General features: G+C 41.7%; 1 protein-coding gene across 5 annotated transcripts in view; it reads left to right on the top strand.

Annotated features, from left to right (window-relative positions):
• P2RX1 (purinergic receptor P2X 1) overlaps nt 1-14,515 on the top strand; it is a 245,346-nt gene extending 230,831 nt beyond the window's left edge. For 3 of the 5 annotated variants that reach the window (XM_073590587.1, XM_073590588.1, XM_073590585.1), the window contains 3 exons: nt 696-788; nt 4,840-4,972; nt 10,080-14,515. In XM_073590587.1, the coding sequence (XP_073446688.1) occupies nt 696-788; nt 4,840-4,938 (192 nt within the window). In that variant the 3' untranslated portion in view covers nt 4,939-4,972; nt 10,080-14,515. Of the gene's footprint in view, nt 1-695; nt 789-3,375; nt 3,479-4,839; nt 4,973-10,079 lie in introns of all 5 variants that reach the window. The other 2 variants (XM_073590586.1, XM_073590584.1) reach the window with 1 other exon arrangement.
• Nucleotides 14,516-22,818: the final 8,303 nt, after the last annotated feature.

Below are 22,818 nucleotides of genomic sequence, written 5' to 3'. Positions count from 1 at the left end.
ATCCATGGGGACCAACATATACTGTAGCATTATGTGGAGCTCATCATATACTGTTTCAAACATTATATGGGACCAATGATTCTGTATGGAGAAAAAGATGGGCCTCGTCATGAGATGTAAAAAGTGAAGTATTTTTCATTGTACTATACCGCTATTTCTCTGCCGTATCGGAGCATCATGAGTTGTGGTATGTGTTAAAGGGGCGCTCTTTCGCCCAGGGCACATGAAAACCTGGAGCCAGCCCTACCCCCCCACAACTTTAGCCAAATAACCCCCATTTTTCAGTGCGTAACTAGTATTATGAAGTAAATTAAGGTTGACAAGCTTAAGTAAGAAGGATTGATGCTTTTGGCATTCAAATGGGCACTGTAGGTGTGTTTCCTGTCCTCCTCTCACTGCCGACTTTAATTCCCCATTGACTTACATTGGGTTTCGTGTTTCGGTCGGACCCCCGACTTTTCCCTATAGTTGGCCGATTTTGCTCGACCCGACTTTTGGAAAAGTCGGGTTTCATGAAACGAAACTCGACCCTAAAAAAGCAAAAGTCGCTCAACTCTAGTGGACACCATGACGGGGACTGTCGCGCACCATTGGTGTCGATCATGTGACAAATCACTCACTGCCATTATTTTCATTGTAATGCTATGACAGAGCAGATGTGAACAGGGTCTAATCTGCGTGACTTTGTTTTTCAGGCAACGGTTTTATGTGACTTGATGTTACTACATGTACTTCCAAAAAGGAATTATTACAAGGAGAAAAAATTCAAACATGCAAAAAGCGAAAAGGTATCTTTTCTTTTAAATAATTGGTACATTTGCATTGATTACTACATTCATCATGAGTTTTATTTCTCAGTGTCCATTTAAAATGAGCCATTTAATGACCTGTGATCTAGGAGCTGAGCAAGCTTCATATGTGGAAGATGATGGCTGTGTTACACAGCCAAAATCTGCCTGTAACAGCAGCTCCAGGCATAAGCTTCAAGCACTGATATTAAACAATTTGATGCCCCATCAATCATTGACAATGGCATTTAAATGGCAAAGTTGCCAATGTGCATTTGTACCAGCTGTCGTCAGACTCCCATGACGCCATCACTGAGAGCTGATGGGTTAACATGGCAGCTGGGCACCTGCTAAAGGATCCACTGGCTGCAATCTTAGTCCTTCTGTGAACCCCAGCTTGGGCTTCATAGGAAAACCTCAAATACACTATATACTGCAATAACTACATAAAAAAAGTGTACATTAAAGTTGTCCAAGGTATGTGCAATCCAAGTAGGGAAAACCACCACATAAGATATCAGCCACTATCAAGAGTATCATAGAATTGTAGAGTTGGAAGGGACCTCCTGGGCCATCTGGTCCAACCCCCTGCTCAAAGCAGGATTCGCTAAATCATCCCAGTCAGATGTCTGTCCAGCCTCTGTTTGAAGACTTCCATTGAAGGAGAACTCACCACTTCTCGTGGCAGCCTGTTCCACTCATTGATCACTCTAACTGTCTAACTGAGTACTTGTATATCGCCTTATGCTTAAAGCCACTGAAATGTCAGATATCTAGTAAGGGTACACATCAGTCCCAATTAAATCAGGCTATTGCTATAACAGTAATAGGCAGCACTTACACGAGTGGTGAGTCTGTGTGTGGCGTCCCCCGCCGCCCCAACGCATGTCTCACTTCTTAGTCAGGAGGCATGTGTTGGGGGGGTTGGAACTGATTAAATAGTGTGAGCAGCCAATAAGCGGTAGCTATTATGGAGGTGTGTAATTTATATGCGTGCTGTGTGGTGTGAGCTAGCGGTGTGTGTTAAGAGTGTTTCCGGTATCTTTGGCGCAATACTGCAATAGACTAATATTACAGTATTTAATATAAGCAATCAAATGATCGCAAGTTCTCTAGAGGAATTAAAAAATACAGGAAAAGAAAAATATACAGTGGAGAAAATAAGAATTTGATTCACTGCTGATTTTGCAAGTTTTCCCACCTAAAAAGAAAGTAGTCTGTCATTTTATTTGTAGGCACACTTCAACTGTGAGCGTCAGAATCTAACAATAAAAGACTGAAAATCATATTGTATGATTTTTAAATAATTAAATTGCATTTTATTGCATGGAATAAGTATTTGATCACCTACCAACCAGCAAGAATTCTGGCTCTCACAGACCTGTTAGTCTTTTTTAAGAAGCTATCCTATTCTGCATTCATTATCTGTATTAATTGCACCTTTTACCTGTACCTAGTTACCTGTATAAAAGACATCTGTCCACACAATCAATCACTCCAACCTCTCCACCATGGCCAAGACCAAAGAGCTATCTAAGGACACCAGAGACAAAATTCTAGATCTGCACAATGCTGGGATGGACTTCAGGACAATAGGAAAGCAGCCTGATGCGAAGGCAACAACTGTTGACACAATTATTAGAAAATGGAAGAAACACAAGATGACTGTCAATCTTCATCGGTCTGGGTCTTCATGAAAGAGCTCGCCTAATGGGGTTAGGATGATTCTGAAAAAGGTCAGGAATCAGTCAATGACCTGAAGAGAGGTGGGACCACAGACTCAAACATTACTGTTAGTAACACACTACTGTATGCTAACATGGATTAAAATCCTGCAGAGCACGCAAGGTTCCCCTGCTCACGCCAGAACATGTCCAGACTCGTTTAAAGTTCAATAATGACCTTCTGGATGATCCAAAAGAGGCATGGGAGAAGGTTATGAAGTCAGATGAGACCAAAAAATAACTTTTTAGTATGGAATCCACTTGCCGTATTTGGAGGAAGAAGAAGGATAGGTTTCCCAAGAACACCGTCCAATCTGTGAAGAATGGTTGGGGAAAACATCATACTTTAAAGGTGCTTTTCTGCAAAGGGGACAGGATAATTGCACTGTATTGAAGGTAGGATAGATGGGGTCATGTATCGCTAGATTTTGGCCAACAACCTGCTTCCTTCAGTAAGAACATTGACAATGACCCGAAACAGACCTGAATCCAAAAGAAAATCTGTGGAGGGAGCTGAAACTCAATGTTGCCAGCGACAGCCCTGAAACCTGAATGATCTGGAGAACATCTATATGGAGGAATGGGCCAAATTCCCTGCTGAGGTGTGTGCAAACTTGGTTAAGAACTACAAGAAAAGTCTGATTTTTATAATTGCAAGCAAAGTTTTCTGTAAAAAATATTAAGTTCTTTTTTTCTATTCTATCAAATACTTATTTCATGCAAATACTTATTTCATGCAATACGGCGCATGCGCAGTAGCGATTACATGCTTCACCCACAGTTGGGCAAAGCATACTGCACAGACGCCGGAGGCCTTTACAATGCGCAAGCGTGGAAACCAACGTTATCTGTGATATTCACAGATGAAGATTACGTGCAGAAAGCCGAGGGGGGGGAAGGCGACTAAGCCACGCCCATCGGACCGGAGCGCGGCGATTTGCATACATCCCCAACAAGATAAAAAAGGTATTTATGCCTCAAAGGTGCGGGGTCGGGGAAGTCAAAAGCCCTGAAAGAATCCTTATGGGACGCACAATTAGGTGATATCTTTACATGATATCACTAAATATGGGTGACAGATTCCCTTTAATGGTGGTGCAGTATAGGTTAAACTGATACCTTTGGTGAAGAAATCCAGTCTGCGGTTGTTCTCTAGTCACCATTTGAAGTTTTCTGCTGATTAGATTTTGGTGCATAGGGGCCAGACTGTACCCTGGGTCCTCTACGCAATGTCTGATTCCCCGGCTCCTCCGCCTGCCTCCTGTCTGTGAATGACAGGTCACTGCTGATAATTCAGACACTGGAGGCAGATCATTCACAGACCGAAAGTAGGTGGAGGGGCTGGGGAATCACAGACAAGGCGGAGAAGACCCTGGGTACAGTCCGGCCACTGTGCACTGAAATCTAATCAGCAGAAAACTTCAAATGGTGATTACAGAAGAACCACATAGTGAATTTCTTCACCAATGTTACCAATCTAATCAGTATTACAGTGCCATTACAGCCATGTCCTTAATTTACATTACAAAATCGTGTTGACAGGTTCTCTTTAAGTGCAGAAAAGAAAAAAAATTAAATAAAAGAATTGCGGTTTCGCAGATGCTGCACTTCCCTAAAAAGATAAAATAAAAAGTGATCAAAATGGTATCAATAAAAACTACAGCTCAGCACTCAAAAAAGCCCTCATCCAGCATCATGGATGGAAAAATAAAAAGTTACAGGTCTCAGAGAATGGAGACACAAACAAAATTTTTTTTACAAAGATTCTGAATATTTTTTTAACCACTAAAATATAGAAAAAACCTTATAAGTATGATATTGCTATAATTTGACCAGGTGAATCCTATTGTCATGTGATATTTACCACACAATAAACACCACCAAAACAAAAAGCAATGGCAGAATTGCATTTTTCTTCACCCATTTCACCACGTTAGGGTTTGTTTTCCGTTTTTCAATACTCTATATGGTAAAATAAATTGTGCTCAAAACTACAACTCATCATACAAAAAGCAAGACCTTATACAACAATGTAATGACAAATAAAGTTATGGCTGTTGGAACAAGGGAAGGACGAGATGAAAGCACAAAAATGAAAAACTATTAGCTTATTTCTATATGAGGCACATAAAATAAAACTGGATACTTTTGTGTTGGTCTAGAAACAGTTATGAAATACTGTGGATGATCCAAGACGACCAATGTGTTAAGCCTATATGTCAGTTTCAACAGTGTTTTTTTTATTACTGAAGTACTGTCAGCGCTGAGGATAGTTAGGCATATTCATTACTTTTACAAGTCTGTCTGCTTTGTTTCTGTTATTTCAGAAAACATTAAGTAAAGAAGATGAACCAACTTATGCTAATAGTTTTCAAAATGAGAATTCACAGAGTGCTGGGGTCCCAGACACAACAGTTCATAGTTAGTAGAAACAAGCATGATGTGTCTCAAAAGCAGAAGGTATGCATTGGAAAATATATTATGAATGTAAAATTATTTATAAACCACTTAAGTGTCTACCAATGGGGGGCACTTTTTTTTGTTAATGAAATGCATGTTTTTTTTGGCTAAAAAATATATTGGCAATTTGGTTTCATTACCATTTTTGCACCATTTGCCTTCTATAGCCTCCGTGTTGCACTGACTATTGGTGGTTGCAGAATGAGTTAACTGAGAATATTCTTATCTTTCTTTTCTGAGCTCTTTTCAGCTGATTTAAAATCACAGACCACATTAGTGTTGAATATGTGTAAGGTTGGTGGACAATAGAGGGTGTCGGGTCTCTGCTCTGCCTAATCTCACTCCATATGGGTCCCTCTCTACCAGATGAACACCACTCTGTGCTACTATACACGGGTGGTGTCTCTCAGCTTCTACCATTAACCTCTTGTGCACCCCTATATCACATCATTGGTGCCTAGCCACATGGGCCCATATGCTTTGCATTTTTTAAGCACTGTTCATTGGTAAGCTGCTTATGCTATTGTGCTCAGACACACCTGCATATACTTTTTGTACTCTGTGTGGTGTGGTTATAGGTGGCTGCCAGCATTGTGGCCCAGGTGGGCACTTATCAATTATTATTTATGCTGTTTCAATTTTGTAAATACGTCGTATATATGAATAATTGCCGTGCACAGGTATTTTCTAGATGGTATGCTGGTTATATAGCCATTAGGTCTGTATTCACATTTTACTGTTGTGGAGTTTGATTTAGGTGGTTGGCCTATTATGAGACCAGTAATTATCGAGTTGTGTCACATATGTGACCAGTTTTAATTTTTTAAAATGTTTTTTGCATGTTTTTTTTGTGTCCAATAAACTTCAATATTTTATACGCTATTTTTCCTGTGTCTGGTGATCCCCTTGTATGGCCTGTTCCTTTCTTCTTTGTTTTTCATGACTTAACCAGTACAGGCTTAGGTTGGATCCCATTAGAATACTCTGTGGTGCCCCCATAACAGTATTTGTGCGTTGGTGGGCAATAGCTATTGTGTTCCTACCCCTGAAGACCCCAGTCAATGTGAATAATGTCCTCCGTCATTGTATATATTGGGATATGGTTATGTATAGTATATAAGCAATCTTGGTAGTATACAGTATAGGATAGCATAGGGTAAGACATAGGTTAGGACTTAAGATATAAGATAGGATAGTGACTGTAGTTAGTTAAGTGACGTTAGGGTAAGGATAGAGTTAATGTTCAGGACTAGCCCATAGTGGGAGGTGCTTAGCTCTAGGGAAAGTGACTGTTTCCTATAGTTAGATAGGGACAAGTTCAAGTAGGAAATGTCTGTTGTGGGTAAACTACAGAAAGGGAGATTAAGGGACAAGAGAGTGACCGAAGATACAGAGTTGACTTCTACTTGGATAGCACGACAAGTCACAAGAAACCCTGAGCTTACAAAATGCCAAAGGTGGCGACAAGCTAGGCTGTGATGAAGTAGGGCAAAACAGTGTTTCATACTCCCTAGAGTATACTTCAGTGGAATGATACTGTGTGTGTGAGATCGCTTTACATTGTGAAGGAAACATTCATAAGACTTTGTACTTTCTACCCCTTGTACATAAGCCTTACCAAGTTACCTTTCAGTAAAGACTGTTTTAGAACATTAAGTCTCCTTTATTGAACACTGAAATCTATGGTCCTGGCTGGCCAACACTACCTTCACAGCACCAATATGAACACCGAGCCAGGATCCACTCTTTCATCGAGCGTGTCATGCATAACAAGAGAAGACAAGCGCCTCACCCGCAGCTACGGGCCCTCACTGAGCTGCTATGTGCGTAGTTAGCAGGAGTTTTGCATCTGCGAGGACCGTGCAGTGCAAAGAAGACTCAGGTGACAAGCAAGATGGCGACTGTTGGACAGTCTGAGATGGTGCTGTTCAAGGACTACAAGATGGTGGTGAGTGTAGCGAAAGGGCGAGACAAATCCGCCCATTGTGGATGAGCCAGAGACAAAAATGTGAAAGGCGGAGTCTAACCCTTCATCAGGCACACCTTTCAAGGGGAATAACACAACCAAAACCACACGCCCCCATCAGGGAGTGAGCATCATTGCAGAGTGAAGTGAAAGGAGAAAATCCACCAAGCAAGATGTGGCCCAATGAAACGAACAGGGACATTCAAGAAATAGGCTGGTGAGCCAGTGCGGACTTCACCCAGTGAAAGGTGAGGGGTCATGACAGGCCTCAGGTTGCAGAAGGAACAACGCAATTCATGGGATGTACATTGGTGAAGAAGCAGCAAGAAACAGAGATGTCAGAGTCGCAACTTATGGAGGAGAAGGGCGGCCGAGGACAGCTACGGCAGCTCATTAACATGGTTAGCGAGGAGGTGAAGCCTGGCAGCCTGCTGAAAAAGAGTCAGGCCGAGCCCAAGCCAGAGTCGGGACCATGAACAACAACCTGGTTTGCAGCCGGTGGATGGGTCACAAGCCTGGAAGCCTTGCAGGCATGGACGCGGGTGAGTACCCCACCCATGCAAAAAGAACAGCCTCTGAAAGCCTCTTTGCTGAGCTCGGGGGCAGAGCTCAACACCAGGAATTAACCTCTCGCCACCCAGGCCAAGTCGGTGGTTCAGGCCAAACAAGTGTGTATACTGGGCCAGCCTGGCAGAGAAAACTTGATATAGCAGATGTCCCGGGGGATCGTGAGACATTTTAACCATGCACATGGCTACAGTTTTATCATGGGATAAACACTGGGCACAAGGTCTATGTCAATGCTTGATCCCTTCGGCGGGGGCCCAGTTTACAGGAAGGAAAACATGTCTAGTTCTTAAAGGAAGATGGACCAAGGGACTGGTTTGTGATCACAGTCTCTTGGGTCTGGACCGAGGGAAAAGAGTCAGAGACTAACTAGCCTTGCTAGGAGGTGGCAGACCCCAGGATTGTCACACACCCTGAGGGTCAGGGTCAGAAACCCAGCGAAGAGACAGACCCAAGCTCTTGTAGGGCCTCCTCCAATGGCAGGGCCTCTGGACTGTCAGACACAGCGACCAATCTGAACTTGGTGTACGTGGCCCAGGGAGCGCACTCGTCCGTGTATGTGAGGAGAACAGAAGCCAAGGAAATCTAGGTCTGAGCACAGACACCTGAGCGAGAAAAGAAGAGGAGTCAAATGAGAAGCGGGCCTAGTTGTGCCGGTTACATGTGTGTGCATTGGCACAGAGCTCAAATGGGTCAGGTGATCCACAGGATTCAGGACTCCCTTGTGTTTATGATCATGAATGGCCAAGGAAGTGAAGTTCTCTCCCCTTTGCCAGTTTGATTGTGTTCATTGCACACCCCATGCTGGATTGCAGAGACGCTGCAGCCGCTGGAGAGTCCTACACCTTCAGCCAAGGACTGAATTCCAGCAGAGGGGGAGGAAACACTTAAGGGACTATGCCCCTCATGGACTGTGTCCTTGCCACAAGGTCAAATGTTTGCACGGAGGGAGGTGGAGAATGACCTGAAATTCCAGCCGGGTTGTAGCCTCATGGAGAGCTTTTGAACCCTGGCAGAGCAGGGCCAGTGCTGACCCAGAAGTACTGTTACCAGGTCGAAGGAATTGGGATGTGCCACCTGGACTATCAGGTTTTATGTTGGCATATGGGCCTAAAGAACTTGGACTCTCGGTTCCGGGGTCCCAACCAAGTAGGACTGGGGTCAGGCTGACCCACCAAGAAGGATACTATATATACCCCTTGGAAGAGGAGACCCTTATTTATGTGTGTTGAATGTGCCATTAGTGTGTTGTATGTGCTGTCTCAAGTGACGTTAGGGTAAGGATAGATAGAATCAATGTTTGGAACTAGCCCATAGTGTGATTGGCTTAGTGCTAGGGCAAGTGACTGCTTTCCGTAGTTAATTAGATAGGGACAAGTTTCAGTAGGAAATGTCTGTGAGCAGTGCTGTCGATGGGGGTAAACTGCAGAAAAGGAGACTAAGGGACAAGGGAGTAGCATGACCTTGAAGTAACGAAGAGACAGAGTGGCCTTCTACAGGAAAATGGTTCCTTAGGATAGGACGACGTGTCACGAGAAACTCTGAGTTGCAAAATGCCGAAGGTAATGGACCTAAACAGGACTGAATTCGTGGGACTAGTGGAAGTGCCGAGTGGTAGACCCAGGGCGCCAGTACTGGAAGGAATAGGACGTGGAACTGCTGAGAAACCCAGTTGCAAACCCAGCCAAAAATAAATGCATTTAAATGGGAAAAAATCTGTCAGTGAGCTCATTCTGAAGCGTTTCTATCTCTTTTTATCTGCCTTCTTTTTAGTTCCTCTCAGCTTATGTATGACTACAGACAAAACAAATTGTCACTGAAGGTGGACATTCAATTAAATATTTTTTACTTACTTTTACCAAGTTGTGTATTTAACTCAGGTGTACACCCACTTAAATCAATAACTAATATTATGTAACTAGACAAAATAATTTATTTCAGGCTATGCTCAAATGTATGTTTGGATTTAAAGGGAATCTGTCACGGGTTTCTGCTATGTAATTTGAGTGCATTATAATGTAGGATCAGAGACCTTGATTCCAGCAATGTGTCACTTACTGAGCAGTTTGATGTCATTTTGATAAAATCAGGGTTATCTAGCAGTTTTCTGAATGCGGAGATCTGTATATCCCTGCCCACACCACTGATTTGCAGCTTTCTGCCCATGTGCAGTGAACCCAGAAATCTGCCAATTAGATGTGGGGGCAGAATTATAATGAGCTCATGAATATAGAGGACTACCTGGCAGCAGGTTTACTAGTTCTCTAGTAATAATCTCCAGCTGACAAAACAGTAATTTTATCAAAACTCCAGCAAACAGCCTAGTAAGTGACATATCACTGGAATCATGATGCTGCTCATAGATTAGGTGTCAAAACCTGATGACAGTTCCCTTTAACATATCCACTCCTTGCAGGTCTGCAAAGTAATGCTTTGGTTCAACATTTAATCACAGATATAATATGCTCTTCTGACTGACAAATGTTCCATCGTTGGTTTCCTTAACAAAACCAATAGTGAAAAAAAAACCTGAAGGTAAAAAAGTAATAGTTTGTCTTGTATTTTTTTTTTCAGAAATGCAACAATGGATGTCACTATTGAAATATGGACTTGTTATTTGGACCTACAATCTGTGTCTTCTGCATCCTCACTATGGATTTTATGGACACCTGACATAAAATGTCATTATATAATTTGTAATTATAAACCGCACATCCACAACCCAATGAGATATGGCAATGATAACAATTCAATATCTAAGAACAGCCGAGGTTCACAACTCCAAAATAGGTGACCTCATAAGATCTCTATAATTTAGCAGGTGGTAATAGAAATAGCCCATTATCCAGATGTTCAGTATAGAAGACATTTTGCGGCAAAATGTCAGACTTTGAATACCAAACATTTCAGCTTTCTGATCATATGCACACTAAATTTGATAAAATGCATATCTCTGGTAATATACAGCCATATGAAGTAACGTTTTTCTACTACAGTATATCACAAAAGTGAGTACACCATTCACATTTTTGATTATGTCTTTTAATGGGACAACACTGAAGACACTGACTACTTTACATTGTATCAAAATGTCAGATCTTCATTGTTGTCCCATGAAAAGACATACCGGTAATAAAATATTTACAAAAATGTGAGGGGTGTACTCACTTTTGTGCTATACTGTATATGCTTATAAATGGTCTCTAGGTTACAGTATTCACATTTATGGGGTACTAAACAAAGTGAAGGAAAATACAGAAATTGAATTAAGGGAGTATTTATTACAAAACTAAGGTACAGGGGAAACGCCCTGTAAGAAGAAAGATGCTGCTGTGAAGCTTAAGCAATCCAGTGCGCTAAGCGTATCACCTTTATTGACTACTATACCAACAGTAGACGTCACTGACTATCCGGCAGGAAAGGCTCCACAGCTCCCCACTCGGCTCATATTCCTCTTATACTACTCTGCACAATTCACTATGCCTATTATTACACATTCACGCGCCCACGTTATAGCTGTGGCTTTGAATTTCTTATCCCGATGCTGTATTAACCGTAGAATTTTATAGCAGAATCTATGTGCTTATCTTTTTAGGGGTAGAGGTGCATTTTGTCTCCTCTTTTCCATTGCTGGGCACGCTGTGTGACTGCAGACTTATGAATCCCCCCAGTGCACGCACTAGGTAGTGTGGCATTCGACGGTTTCTGAGCCGGAACCACAAGGTATGTGTTATACAGTGGGTACGGAAAGTATTCAGACCCCTTTAAATTTTTCACTCTTTGTTTCATTGCAGCCATTTGGTAAATTTGCACCCCATCTTGACTGAAAAAATCAGAAATGTAGAAATTTTTGCAAATTAATTAAAAAAGAAAAACTGAAATTATCACATTGTCATAAATATTCAGACCCTTTGCTCAGACACTCATATTTAAGTCACCTGCTGTCCATTTCCTTGTGATCCTCCTTGAGATGGTTCTACTCCTTCATTGGAATCCAGCTGTGTTTAATTAAACTGATAGGACTTGATTTGCAAAGGCACACACCTGTCTATATAAGACCTCACAGCTCACAGTGCATGTCACATCAAATGAGAATCATGAGGTCAAAGGAGCTGACCAAGGAGATCAGAGTCAGAATTGTGGCAAGGCACAGGTCTGGCCAAGGTTACAAAAGAATTTCTGCAGTACTCAAGGTTTCTAAGAGCACAGTGTTCTCCATAATCCTTAAATGGATGAAGTTTGGGACCACCAAAAGTCTTTCTAGACCTGGCCATCCAGCCAAACTGAGCAACTGTGGGAGGAGAGCCTTGGTGAGAACGGTAAAGAAGAACCCCAAGATCACTGTGGCTGAGCTCCACAGCTGCAGTAGGGAGATGGGAGAAAGTTCCACAAAGTCATCTATCACTGCAGCCCTCCACCAGTCGGGCCTTTATGACAGAGTGGCCCAACGGAAGCCTCTCTCCTAGTGCAAGACATATGAAAGCCTGCATAGAGTTTGCTGAAAAACACATGAAGGACACCCATACTATGAGAGATAAGATATTCTGGTCTGATGAGACGAAGATAGAACTTTTGGTGATACTTCTAAGTGGTATGTGTGGCGAAAACCAGGCACTGATCATCACCTGTCCAATACAATCCCAACAGTGAAACATGGTGGTGGCAGCATTATGCTATGGGGCTTTTTTCAGCTGCAGGGACAGAATGACTGGTTGCAATTGAAGGAAACATGAATGCGGCCAAGTAAAGAGATATCCTTGATGAAAACCTCTTCCAGAGTGCTCTGGACCTCAGACTTGGCCGAAGGTTCACCTTCCATCAAGACAATGACCCTAAGCACACAGCTAAAATAGCAAAGGAGTGGCTTCAGAACAACTCTTTGACCATTCTTGACTGGCCCAGCCAGAGCCCTGACCTAAACCCAAATGATCATCTCTGGAGAGACCTGACAATGACTGTCCACCAACGTTCACCATCCAACCTAACGGATATGGAGAGGATCTGCAAGGAAGAATGGCAGAGGATCCCCAAATCCAGGTGTGAAAAACTTGTTGCATCATTCCCAATCATGGCTGTACCAGCTTAAAAGGGTGCTTCTACTCAATACTGAGCAAAGGTCTGAATAGTTATGACCATGTGATATTTCAGCTTTTCTTTTTTAATAAATTGGCAACATTTCTACATTTCTGTTTTTTTTCAGTCAAGATGGAGTGCAGAGTGTACATTAATGGGAAAAATATCAACTTTTTTGAATTTACCAAATGGCTACAATGAAACAAAGAAAGAAAAAATGAAAGAGATCAGAATTCTTTCAGTGCCCACTGTACATACTACAGACCAAAGCCAGTAGAGTGGGCATGGCCTCACTCCATACACCTGTGTTGATCAAGGCAAATACATACCCTCCGATCCCGGCTCAGAAATTGCCGAATCCTTGCAGCTCACATTGAAGTGCTGAGGGGATTCATAAATCTGCAGTCACACAGAGTGACTGCAGACTTATCGATTTGGACAGGGCAACTCCTTTAATGTAAGGAAAGTCTTCACTTTCACTCGACTTCATAGCCTAGATTAATAAAGCAATACATGCACCTTAATTATCCTCTGACAAGCTGGCCATCCCACTCTTTCAACAACCGGATCCTTTGGTTTGGTGCAGAAAGACACTCGGATGACACACTGTTGGTAAAAACGGACACACTGATGACAAAAAACGGACACACTAATGACACACTGATGGTAAAAACGGACACACTGATGACACACTGATGGTAAAAAACGGACACACTGATGGTAAAAATGGACACAGTGATGACACACTGATGGTAAAAATGGACACAGTGATGACACACTGATGGTAAAAACGGACACACTGATGGTAAAAACGGACACACTGATGACACACTGATGGTAAAAATGGACACACAGATGACACTGATGGTAAAAAACGGACACACTAATGACCCACTGATGGTAAAAACGGACACTTTGATGACACACTGATGGTAAAAACGGACACACTGATGGTAAAAACGGACACACTGATGACACACTGATGGTAAAAATGGACACACAGATGACACACTGATGGTAAAAAATGGACACACTGATGGTAAAAACGGACACACTGATGACACACTGATGGTAAAAAATGGACACACTGATGGTAAAAATGGACACAGTGATGACACACTGATGGTAAAAATGGACACACTGATGGTAAAAACGGACATACTGATGACACACTGATGGTAAAAATGGACACACAGATGACACACTGATGGTAAAAAACGGACACACTGATGACACACTGATGGTAAAAACGGACACACTGATGAGACACTGATGGTAAAAACGGACACACTGATGGTAAAAACGGACACACTGATGACACACTGATGGTAAAAAACGGACACACTGATGACACACTGATGGTAAAATCGGACACAATGATGACACACTGATGGTAAAAGTGGACACACTGGTGACACTGGTAAAAACAGACACAAAGATGACACATTGATGGTAAAAACGGACACACTGATGACACACTGATGGTAAAAACGGACACACTGATGGTAAAAACGGACACACTGATGACACACTGGTGCACAACACTGATGACAAATTTTTTCATGTACATGTTTAAATACGGATGTGTGAATGAAACCTTAGAAATAAAATAAGGGCATATAACCATCATAACGGAAAATTAATATATAATCAATGAATATACAATCAATGCCTGTGTACATTTTCAGTGGTTACACTGTATCACTGAAATAGCAGTCCTTACAATTCCATAAAGATATTACAAAAATTATGTTGCTTTTTCACTTCTGCCACTTTGCTTTTCTACAATGTATTATAGACAAATAATCTGCATCACATAATAGATATATATTTTTTGTACATGGACACAGATATATAAATATATGGTACTTTTCTCATTAGTGAATGTAGGCATCACCATTACTGGACAATGTATTATTAAAGGCAATATTAAATTATATTTTTTTATTCCTACATTTATGCAACTTAAGTGCCATACTTTTGATCTGGATTTGTTTTCTAGAAATGCTAGATTTATTTATCCATATTTTTATAGTTATTCTAAAAATTCCAAAATGGTTTTCTACAGAAAAGCTATGACATATTGTTTTTTAATAGTGAAATCAATAGGAAATTTGTTCATTGATGGAGTACGTAAAAAAAAAAATGACGTGTGTAGAAAAAATGATGTTGGAAACTGTCACATGAAAAAAAAGATATTAACCTGCAGATATGGGGTTAATCTACAGGTTAATAGCGTTCTGAAACTGTCCGGCGACCGCACTTAGAGCCCCGCTGCCAAGAGGAAATTAACTTTATTTCTCCCAGCAGCATTCTGCATTCAGTCATGGGAGTGGCATTGGCGCGGGTTCCGGCACTGATCTGTGTATAGAGAGAGGGGTGGTAACTGCGTCCCTGGCAGTGACTGACACTGGACCTGCATTGGGGCCGGCTGTCAGTCAGGGCCGGAGGTGCGGTTACAACCGCCGCTGTCTGTACACCGAGTGGTGACTGAGCCCACACCATCACCACCTCTATGACTGGATCCTGAACACTGCCACAGGGAATAAAATTCATCTCTTGTCAGCAGTGGGGCTCTCAGTGCGGGCACCGTTCCGGTTCTGAATGTTATTAAACCTGCAGATTAACCCCATATCTGCAGGCAAATAGCATTTTTCATGCGACAGGTTCCCTTGAAACACTATGAACAAATTTGACAGATAAATAGCCCTTGAAGGGGTAACATGACATGGTTCTATGAGACATATATAGCAGCCATCTGAGATCCTCTTTTACCAGTTAGGAATGGTAGTCTGGTTTAGTAAACCTGTTGTCATATCTCCTCCTTTTACATCTAGAAATGAGAGCTAATAGATGATTTTCTGTTCTTCATCTCTTGTTCAGAATGGAGAGTGTCTTGATTAGAGTACCTTGTCCTACATTACACACAGAACTCAATGATCTGAATCAGCAGCTTGTAATGCTTCATTTCCCCTGTAGTGGCACTGCAGGGAAATTGAGCATTCACTGCAAGATCTCTCCACAGCTGATGGCTGGCGGTCCTAGGCAGTGGGACACTACTTTTTCATTGATGCCTTATCCTTAGGATGGGCCATCAATGTCTGATCGGTCGGGGTCTGACATCCGGTACCCCTGCTGATCAGCTTTTCCTGATGTTGGCTACTACGGCGGACAAGAGCTGCTATGACTTCGGATAGTGACCGAGGCAGGGTACTACATATCCTTCTCCAATTCAAATCAACAGAACAGCTAATTGGCGGGGGTGTTGGGTGTCGTACCCTGGCCGATTAGACACTGATGATCTATCCTAAGGATGAGTCATCTGTTAAAAAGTAGTGGACAACCCTTTTAAGGTTTGTCCAAAGTTAAGAACACCTGTCTGACACAGACACTCTAAAGGAGGCTATACCATTCACAGATTTTTTAGAAATATAATAAATTTAGTCTAGCTAATTGACATTACTTTTCCAAATGGATGCAATCCATTTAATGTCCATCATTAATAGTGATGAGCATACTCATTGCTCGGGTGTCCTCCTAGTATTTTGGCGTGCTCGAAGATTTAGCTTTTGTCAACGCAGCTGCATGATTTACATGCAAATCATGCAGCTCCATTGACAAAAACTAAATCTCCGAGCACGCCAAAATATTCAGAGGACACCCGAGCATGCTCGGGAAAACCCGACCAATGAGTATACTCGCTCATTACTAGTCATGAACGATTTCATATTGGAGAAATGCAGACAATAAGATTGCTAACATGAAGTGGAGTAAGCTGTCTACACATAAGATCACTGCTTTCTTCTATGTATCTCTAGTCATAACTTTAACAACCTAAAAACTGCATGTTGTTTCAGAAAAAACTTGTATATATTGTGTAATAGCTGTCACTTGGAAGTACAATGTCATATAATATACATAACAATTAGAAATATGTTTTATGGCACTGAGAAAATAAATGCTGATAGAGCCGCTGATTAGTTATCATGATAATTAATAGTAAACTGTAAATTTGTTCCAAGGATTGTGCTAAGTAGATGAACCAACTGTCATGATCCAGGACGGGGTTTCGCTTTGGCCCGTCCTGGTCAGACTGGGGGTTAATTGTTCCGCCTCTCTCTGGCAGAGGGCGGCTATTTAATGCTCACTGGACCTAGGTCCAGTGTCAGTTATACTCCTGCCCTCGGCTGAGTTAGTTGACCTTGTGCGTACGTGTGCCTTGTGCCTGATATCTTGTTTGCTTGTTTGGTTTTGATCCGGTTCTGTCCCTGTTACGAGTTCTGCCTGCCCCTCTTGTACTGCGCTACCTCTCGTGTATGACTCTCTGCTTGTGACCCGACTTCTCTCTGCTTGTCCCCTTGGTACCACGTCGCCCTCTTGTGTATGACCTTTGGCTTTGTCTGACTACCCATCTGTTTGTCCCTCCTGTGCCTCGTTTGCCCGTACTGTTGTGACCACCGTTTTGCCTGACTCTGAGTTGTTGTATGGTATCCTGTCATATCTGAAAGCAGGACGCTAAGCCCTGCCCCCTTGCAGTCACCTGACCATAGGTCCTGTGCCAGCTTGCTAACTTCAGTGTCCGCAGGTCCTGTGCCTCTTTACTTTCCGGCGCTGACTGGACCCTGACACTAATAGTTCTAAGCACGCATTGTCACCTCTGCTGCCCTGCTCCACAGGTATCTTTTAGCACTGTTTCTGTAGTCAGGACACGCGCACTGGCTCTGTGAGCGAGTGTAGTGCGGTGTCTCTGACACCAAGGACCTTTCAAATGGCTATATGTACAAGATATTGCATATATATATGTGCATAAAGAAGTTGGTAATAGTGAGAACTTGTGGTTCTGACTAAAAACAGTAGGGTTATATTTCTATATAGTATTTATACAGCTCAATCCCTTTGTAAAGTAGGTGTAACCTACAGAGCCCTGTTTTTGCCTTCATGACCAGGCCAGTTCTTAAAATTCTGACCAGTGTCCCTTTATGAGCTAATTACTCTGGAACATTTCAACAGATCCCACTAATTCTGAGATTGTTTTTTGTGACATATTGTACTTCATGATAGTGGTAAAATTTAACGTTTGTTTATTTATGAAAATATTGGAAATTTGGCAAGAATTTTAATACAGGAAAGATATATGTCTTTGTACCGTGTTAGCCAGTAGATAGAAGAATATTTAGAATTGAGAGTCCTCAATGGTTGATACCTTTTAATGACTAACTGAAAAGATGGTAACACATTGCAAGCTTTCGAGACTACACAGGTCTCTTCATCAGACTAGACTAATACAACATCTGAAGGATAACATATTTATACAAAAGACAGCACAGAAATAACCCAATAGCAAAGACAAGTGATGTGAAGTGGAATAGTCATTATGGGGGAGTGATAAGCATAAATATTGGAAGGCTAAGTGCACACGTACCGGAACTCTCGCGGAAATTACAGCCAGAATTCCGGAATTCCATTCCGCGGGAAAATCGCATTTTAAATTCCCGCGATTTTCCCGCGGAAAAACTAGCATTTTGCAAGCGTATTTAGCTTGCAAAATGCTAGCGCTTTCCAAGCGATCTGTAGCATCGCTTGGAGAACTGATTGACAGGTTGGTCACACTCGTCAAACATAGTGTTTGACAAGTGTGACCAACTTTTTACTACTGAGGCCGCCTATGCAGCATCAGTAGTAAAAGATAAAATGTTAAAAAAAATAAAAAATGGTGTTATTCTTACCTTCCGACGTCCTGCGCATCCGTTCCCAGTAATCCTTTGCGAAAATGCCCGCGATGACGTCCGTTCTCGCGGGATCGTGATTTCTCGCGGTCATTCGCGATGACGTCGCGCAAATGACCGCGAGACTTCGCGATCCCGCGAGAACGGATGCCATTGCGGGCATTTTCGCAAAGGCTTACTGGGAACGGGAGCGTGGAGAGAGGCGGGAATGCTGCGCGGGACGCCGGAAGGTAAGAATAACAATATTTTTTATTTTAAATTCTATTTTTTACAGGGATATGGTACCCAAAGCCCGGAGGACAGTCTCCTCTCCTCCGGACCGTGGGTACCATCCGCAATTGTTCTGCTTACTTTCCGCATGGTGTGCACAGCCACATGCGGGAAGTAAGCGGAACAATGCATTCCTATGGGTGCGGGATCGCCGCGATTCCGAAAATTAATGAGCATGCTGCGTTTTTTACCGCGAAGCGATTCCGCCGCGGTAAAAACCGTAGCATTAGCACAGCATTGCGGAATCCCATAGGAATGCATGGGATGCTTATTTTTCGCGTTTTCGCGGCAAAATCGCGCGGTTAAAACTGCCGCGGGAACGCGAAAAAAACGCCACGCGTGAACTCAGCCGAACAGTTCATAGATAAGCAGTGTGAAGGTTTTATTGCCCTCTGATTGTGTCTGTCTGGTTCTGTGTTGTGATGACCCCAGAAGGTCTAAAGAGCAAATTCCTTAATTGATGTAAAAAGACAAGAATTTTGAAAATTTATCAATTTTAAAAGATTTAATTTGTATGCCCTTAAATCACAGAGTTATGCCATACAAATAGTAAATAAATAACATTTTCCACATGCCTACTTTACACCAGCACAATATTTGAAACATAATTTCTTTTTTTTTTAGGAAGTTAGAAGTGTTAAAATTTGATCAGCAATTTCTCATTTTTCCAACAAAATTTACAAAACCAATTTTTTTAGGACCACCTCACATTTGAACTGACTTTGAAGGGCCTGTATAACATAAAATACTGAAATAGATAACATTCTAAAAACTGCACACCTCAAAGTGCTCAACACCACATTCAAGAAGTTTATTAGCTCTTCAGTGCGACACAGGAACTAAAGCAATGTGGAAGGAAAAAATGAAACTTTTACTTTTTTCCAAAAAAAGTTACTTTAGCCCCAAATTTTGCATTTTCACAAGGGCAGCAAGAAAATGGACCCCAAAATTTGTTGTGCAATTTCTTCTGAGTACACCAATAACCCCATATGTGGTGGAAATCTACTGTCTAGGATCATGGTAGAGCTTGGAGGGTAAGGAGCACCATTTGACTTTTGGAATACAAAATTAGCTGGAATCGAAAGCAGACGCCATGTTTCGTTAAGAGAGCCCCTAATGTACACTGGAAACCATGAACAAGTGACCCCATTTTCGAAACTAGAGCTCTCAAGGAATTTATCTACAAGTACATCTCACAAAATTAGAATATCATCAAAAGGTTAATTTATTTCAGTTCTTCAATACAAAAAGTGAAACTCATATATTATATAGAGTCATTACAAACAGAGTGATCTTTTTCACATAGAATCATAGAATCGTAGAGTTGGAAGGGACCTCCTGGGCCATCTGGTCCAACCCCCTGCTCAAAGCAGTATTCGCTAAATCATCCCAGTCATGTTTATTTCTGTTAATGTTGATGATTATGGCTCACAGCTAATGACAGCCCAAAAGTCATTATCTCAGTAAATTAGAATACTTTATAACAACAGCTTGAAAAAATTATTTTAAAATCCAAAATGTTGGCCTACTGAAATGTACGTTCAGTAAATGCACTCAATACTTAGTCGGCATCAATTACATACCTACATACAATACCTTTGGCATCAATTACTGCATCAATGCTGATGTGTTATGGAAGCCCGGGTTGCTTTGATAGCAGCCTTCAGCTCGTCTGCATTGTTGGGTCTGGTGTCTCATCTTCCTCTTTACAATTCCCCATAGATTCTCTATGGGGTTAAGGTAAGTTTGCTGGCCAATCAAGCACAGTGATACTGTTATTTGTACACCAAGTATTGGTACTTTTGTCAGTGTGAACAGATGCCAAGTCCTGCTGGAGAGTGAAGTTTCCATCTCCAAAAATCTTGTCGGCAGAGGGAAGCATGAAGTGCTCTAAAATTTCCTGGTAGACGGCTGCACTGACTTTGGTCTTGATAAAACACAGTGGACCTACACTAGCAGATGACATGGCTCCCCAAACCATCACTGACTGTGGAAACTTCACACTAGACCTCAAGCGGCTTGAATTGTGTTTTTTTTTTTGTTTTTAACCATGCTCGCTAAATGATAAAACTGGCCTGCCATTATGATTCTTCAGGTCATAATGACTTTGTAGATACCAAACATGTATAGGTTCTTATTTATTCCAGTGGTAAAAAAAAAAATCCAAAGTTTGTCCAAAAAAACATTGGCACTATTTTCCAAGATTCATAGCGCCTCCAATCTTCGGGATCTAGGGCCGGGTGAGGGCTAATTTTTTGCACGCTGATCGGACATTTTAATTAAAACCATTTTGGGATAGATACGATGTTTTGATCACCCATTATTGCATTTTTTTTTTTTTTGGAATATTGCGGTGAACAAAAAATGTAATTTTTTTTTCCCATTACGCTGTTTACTACTTGGAGTAATTCTTTTTATATTTTGATAGATCAGGCATGTCTGAACCCGGAGATACCAAATATGTGAATTTTTTTTAACGGTTTGATTTTGAATGGGGCAAAACTTTGAATTTTTAAAATATTTTTAATATTTACTTTTTTTTAACTTTTCACTTGTTTTAATAGTCTCCTTAGGAGAATTGAAGCTGCAATCTTCTGATTACTTGTGCTACAGATAGCATGCTCATCTGCATTGCATGCCGGTCACAGGGTGGTGCTCACAAGAGTTTGGCATTGACAACCATAGCGATCTCCTGCAGATCCTGGGTTGCCATGTCAACCCATCGGTACCCCGTGATCATGTGACAGGAGCTAATAACACGCATACGTTTTGCACAAGTTAAATGCCACTGTCAGAGTTTGACAGCTGCATTTAACATGTTAACTGCCATGGGTGGATCGCGATTCCACCCGCGTTTGTTAGGGGCATATATCATTTGATCAGATCTGCTGTAATATGCTATAAAAGGTCAGCGCCGGAGCCTGCACCAAAGTGGGGAGGCTATCTATGACGTACCTATACGTCATAGGTCATAAAGGAGTAAATACAGTTTAAAATTATGGCTCTGTGTGGAAGATTTTAAAGCAGTCAGTGAGGCATGAGGCTTGTAATGATGGGCATTGTGGGCAATAGTAACAGTATCACGCCTCATTTCTATTTTGGTACATACACACATGGTCAAAATTGTTGTTACCCCTCATTTAATGACAGAAAAACCCACAATGGTGACAGAAATAACTTGAATCTGACAAAAGTCATAATAAATCAAAAATCTATGAAAATGAACAAATGAAAGTCAGACATTGCTTTTCAATCATGCTTTCACAGAATTTAAAAAAAAATAAAACTCATGAAATAGGCCTGGACAGAAATGATGGTGCCCTTAACTTAATATTTTGTTGCACAACCTTTTGAGGCAATCACTGCAATCAAACAATTCCTGTAATTGTCAATGAGACTTCTGCACCTCTTGAAAGGTATTTTGGCCCACTCCTCAAGAGCAAACTGCTCCAATTGTCTCGTGTTTGAAGGTTGCCTTTTTCAGACGTCATATGTTTCAGTTAATCAACAGGATTTAAGTCAGGGCTCATAGAAGGCCACTTCAGAATAGTCCAATATTTTCCTCTTAGCCTTTCTTGAGTGTTTGTAGCTGTGTGTTTTGGGTCATTATCCTGTTGCAAGAATCATGACCTGTGACTGAGACCAAGCTTTCTGACACTGGGCAGCACATTTCTCTCCAGAATCCCTTGAGAGTCTTGACATTTCATTGTACCCTGTACAGATTCTAGACACCCTATGCCAGATTCAGGAAAGCAGCCCCAGGACATAACATATCCTCCATCATGTTTCACAGTATGGACAGTGTTCTTTTCTTGATATGCTTCATTTTTCCATCTGTGAACATAGAGCTGATGTGCCTTGCCGAAAAGTTCCATTTTTGTCTCATCTGTCCATAGGACATTCTCCCAGAAGCTTTGTGGCTTGTCAACATATAGTTTGGCAAATTCCGGTCTGGCTTTTTTATGATTTTTTTTCCAACAATGGTGTCCTCCTTGGGTGTCTCCCATGAAGTCCAATCTTTGGCTCATACAACGACGGATGGTGCAATCTGACACTGATGTTCCTTGAGCTTGAAGTTCACCTTTAATCTGTTCAGAAGTTTTTCTTGGCTCTTTTGTTGCCATTCCTATTATCCCATCTCTTTGATTTGCCATCAATTTTCCTCCTGCGGCCACATACAGGGAGGCTGGCTATAGCTTAAATTTCTGAATAATATGTGCAACTGTAGTCACAGGAACATCAAG

This window comes from Dendrobates tinctorius, unplaced genomic scaffold (genome assembly GCF_039654945.1).
Source record: "Dendrobates tinctorius isolate UK_male_01 unplaced genomic scaffold, ASM3965494v1 ptg000117l, whole genome shotgun sequence".
NCBI lineage: Eukaryota > Metazoa > Chordata > Amphibia > Anura > Dendrobatidae > Dendrobates > Dendrobates tinctorius.
Note: the sequence above shows the minus strand (reverse complement) of the source record. Positions and strands in the feature narration are given on the sequence as shown.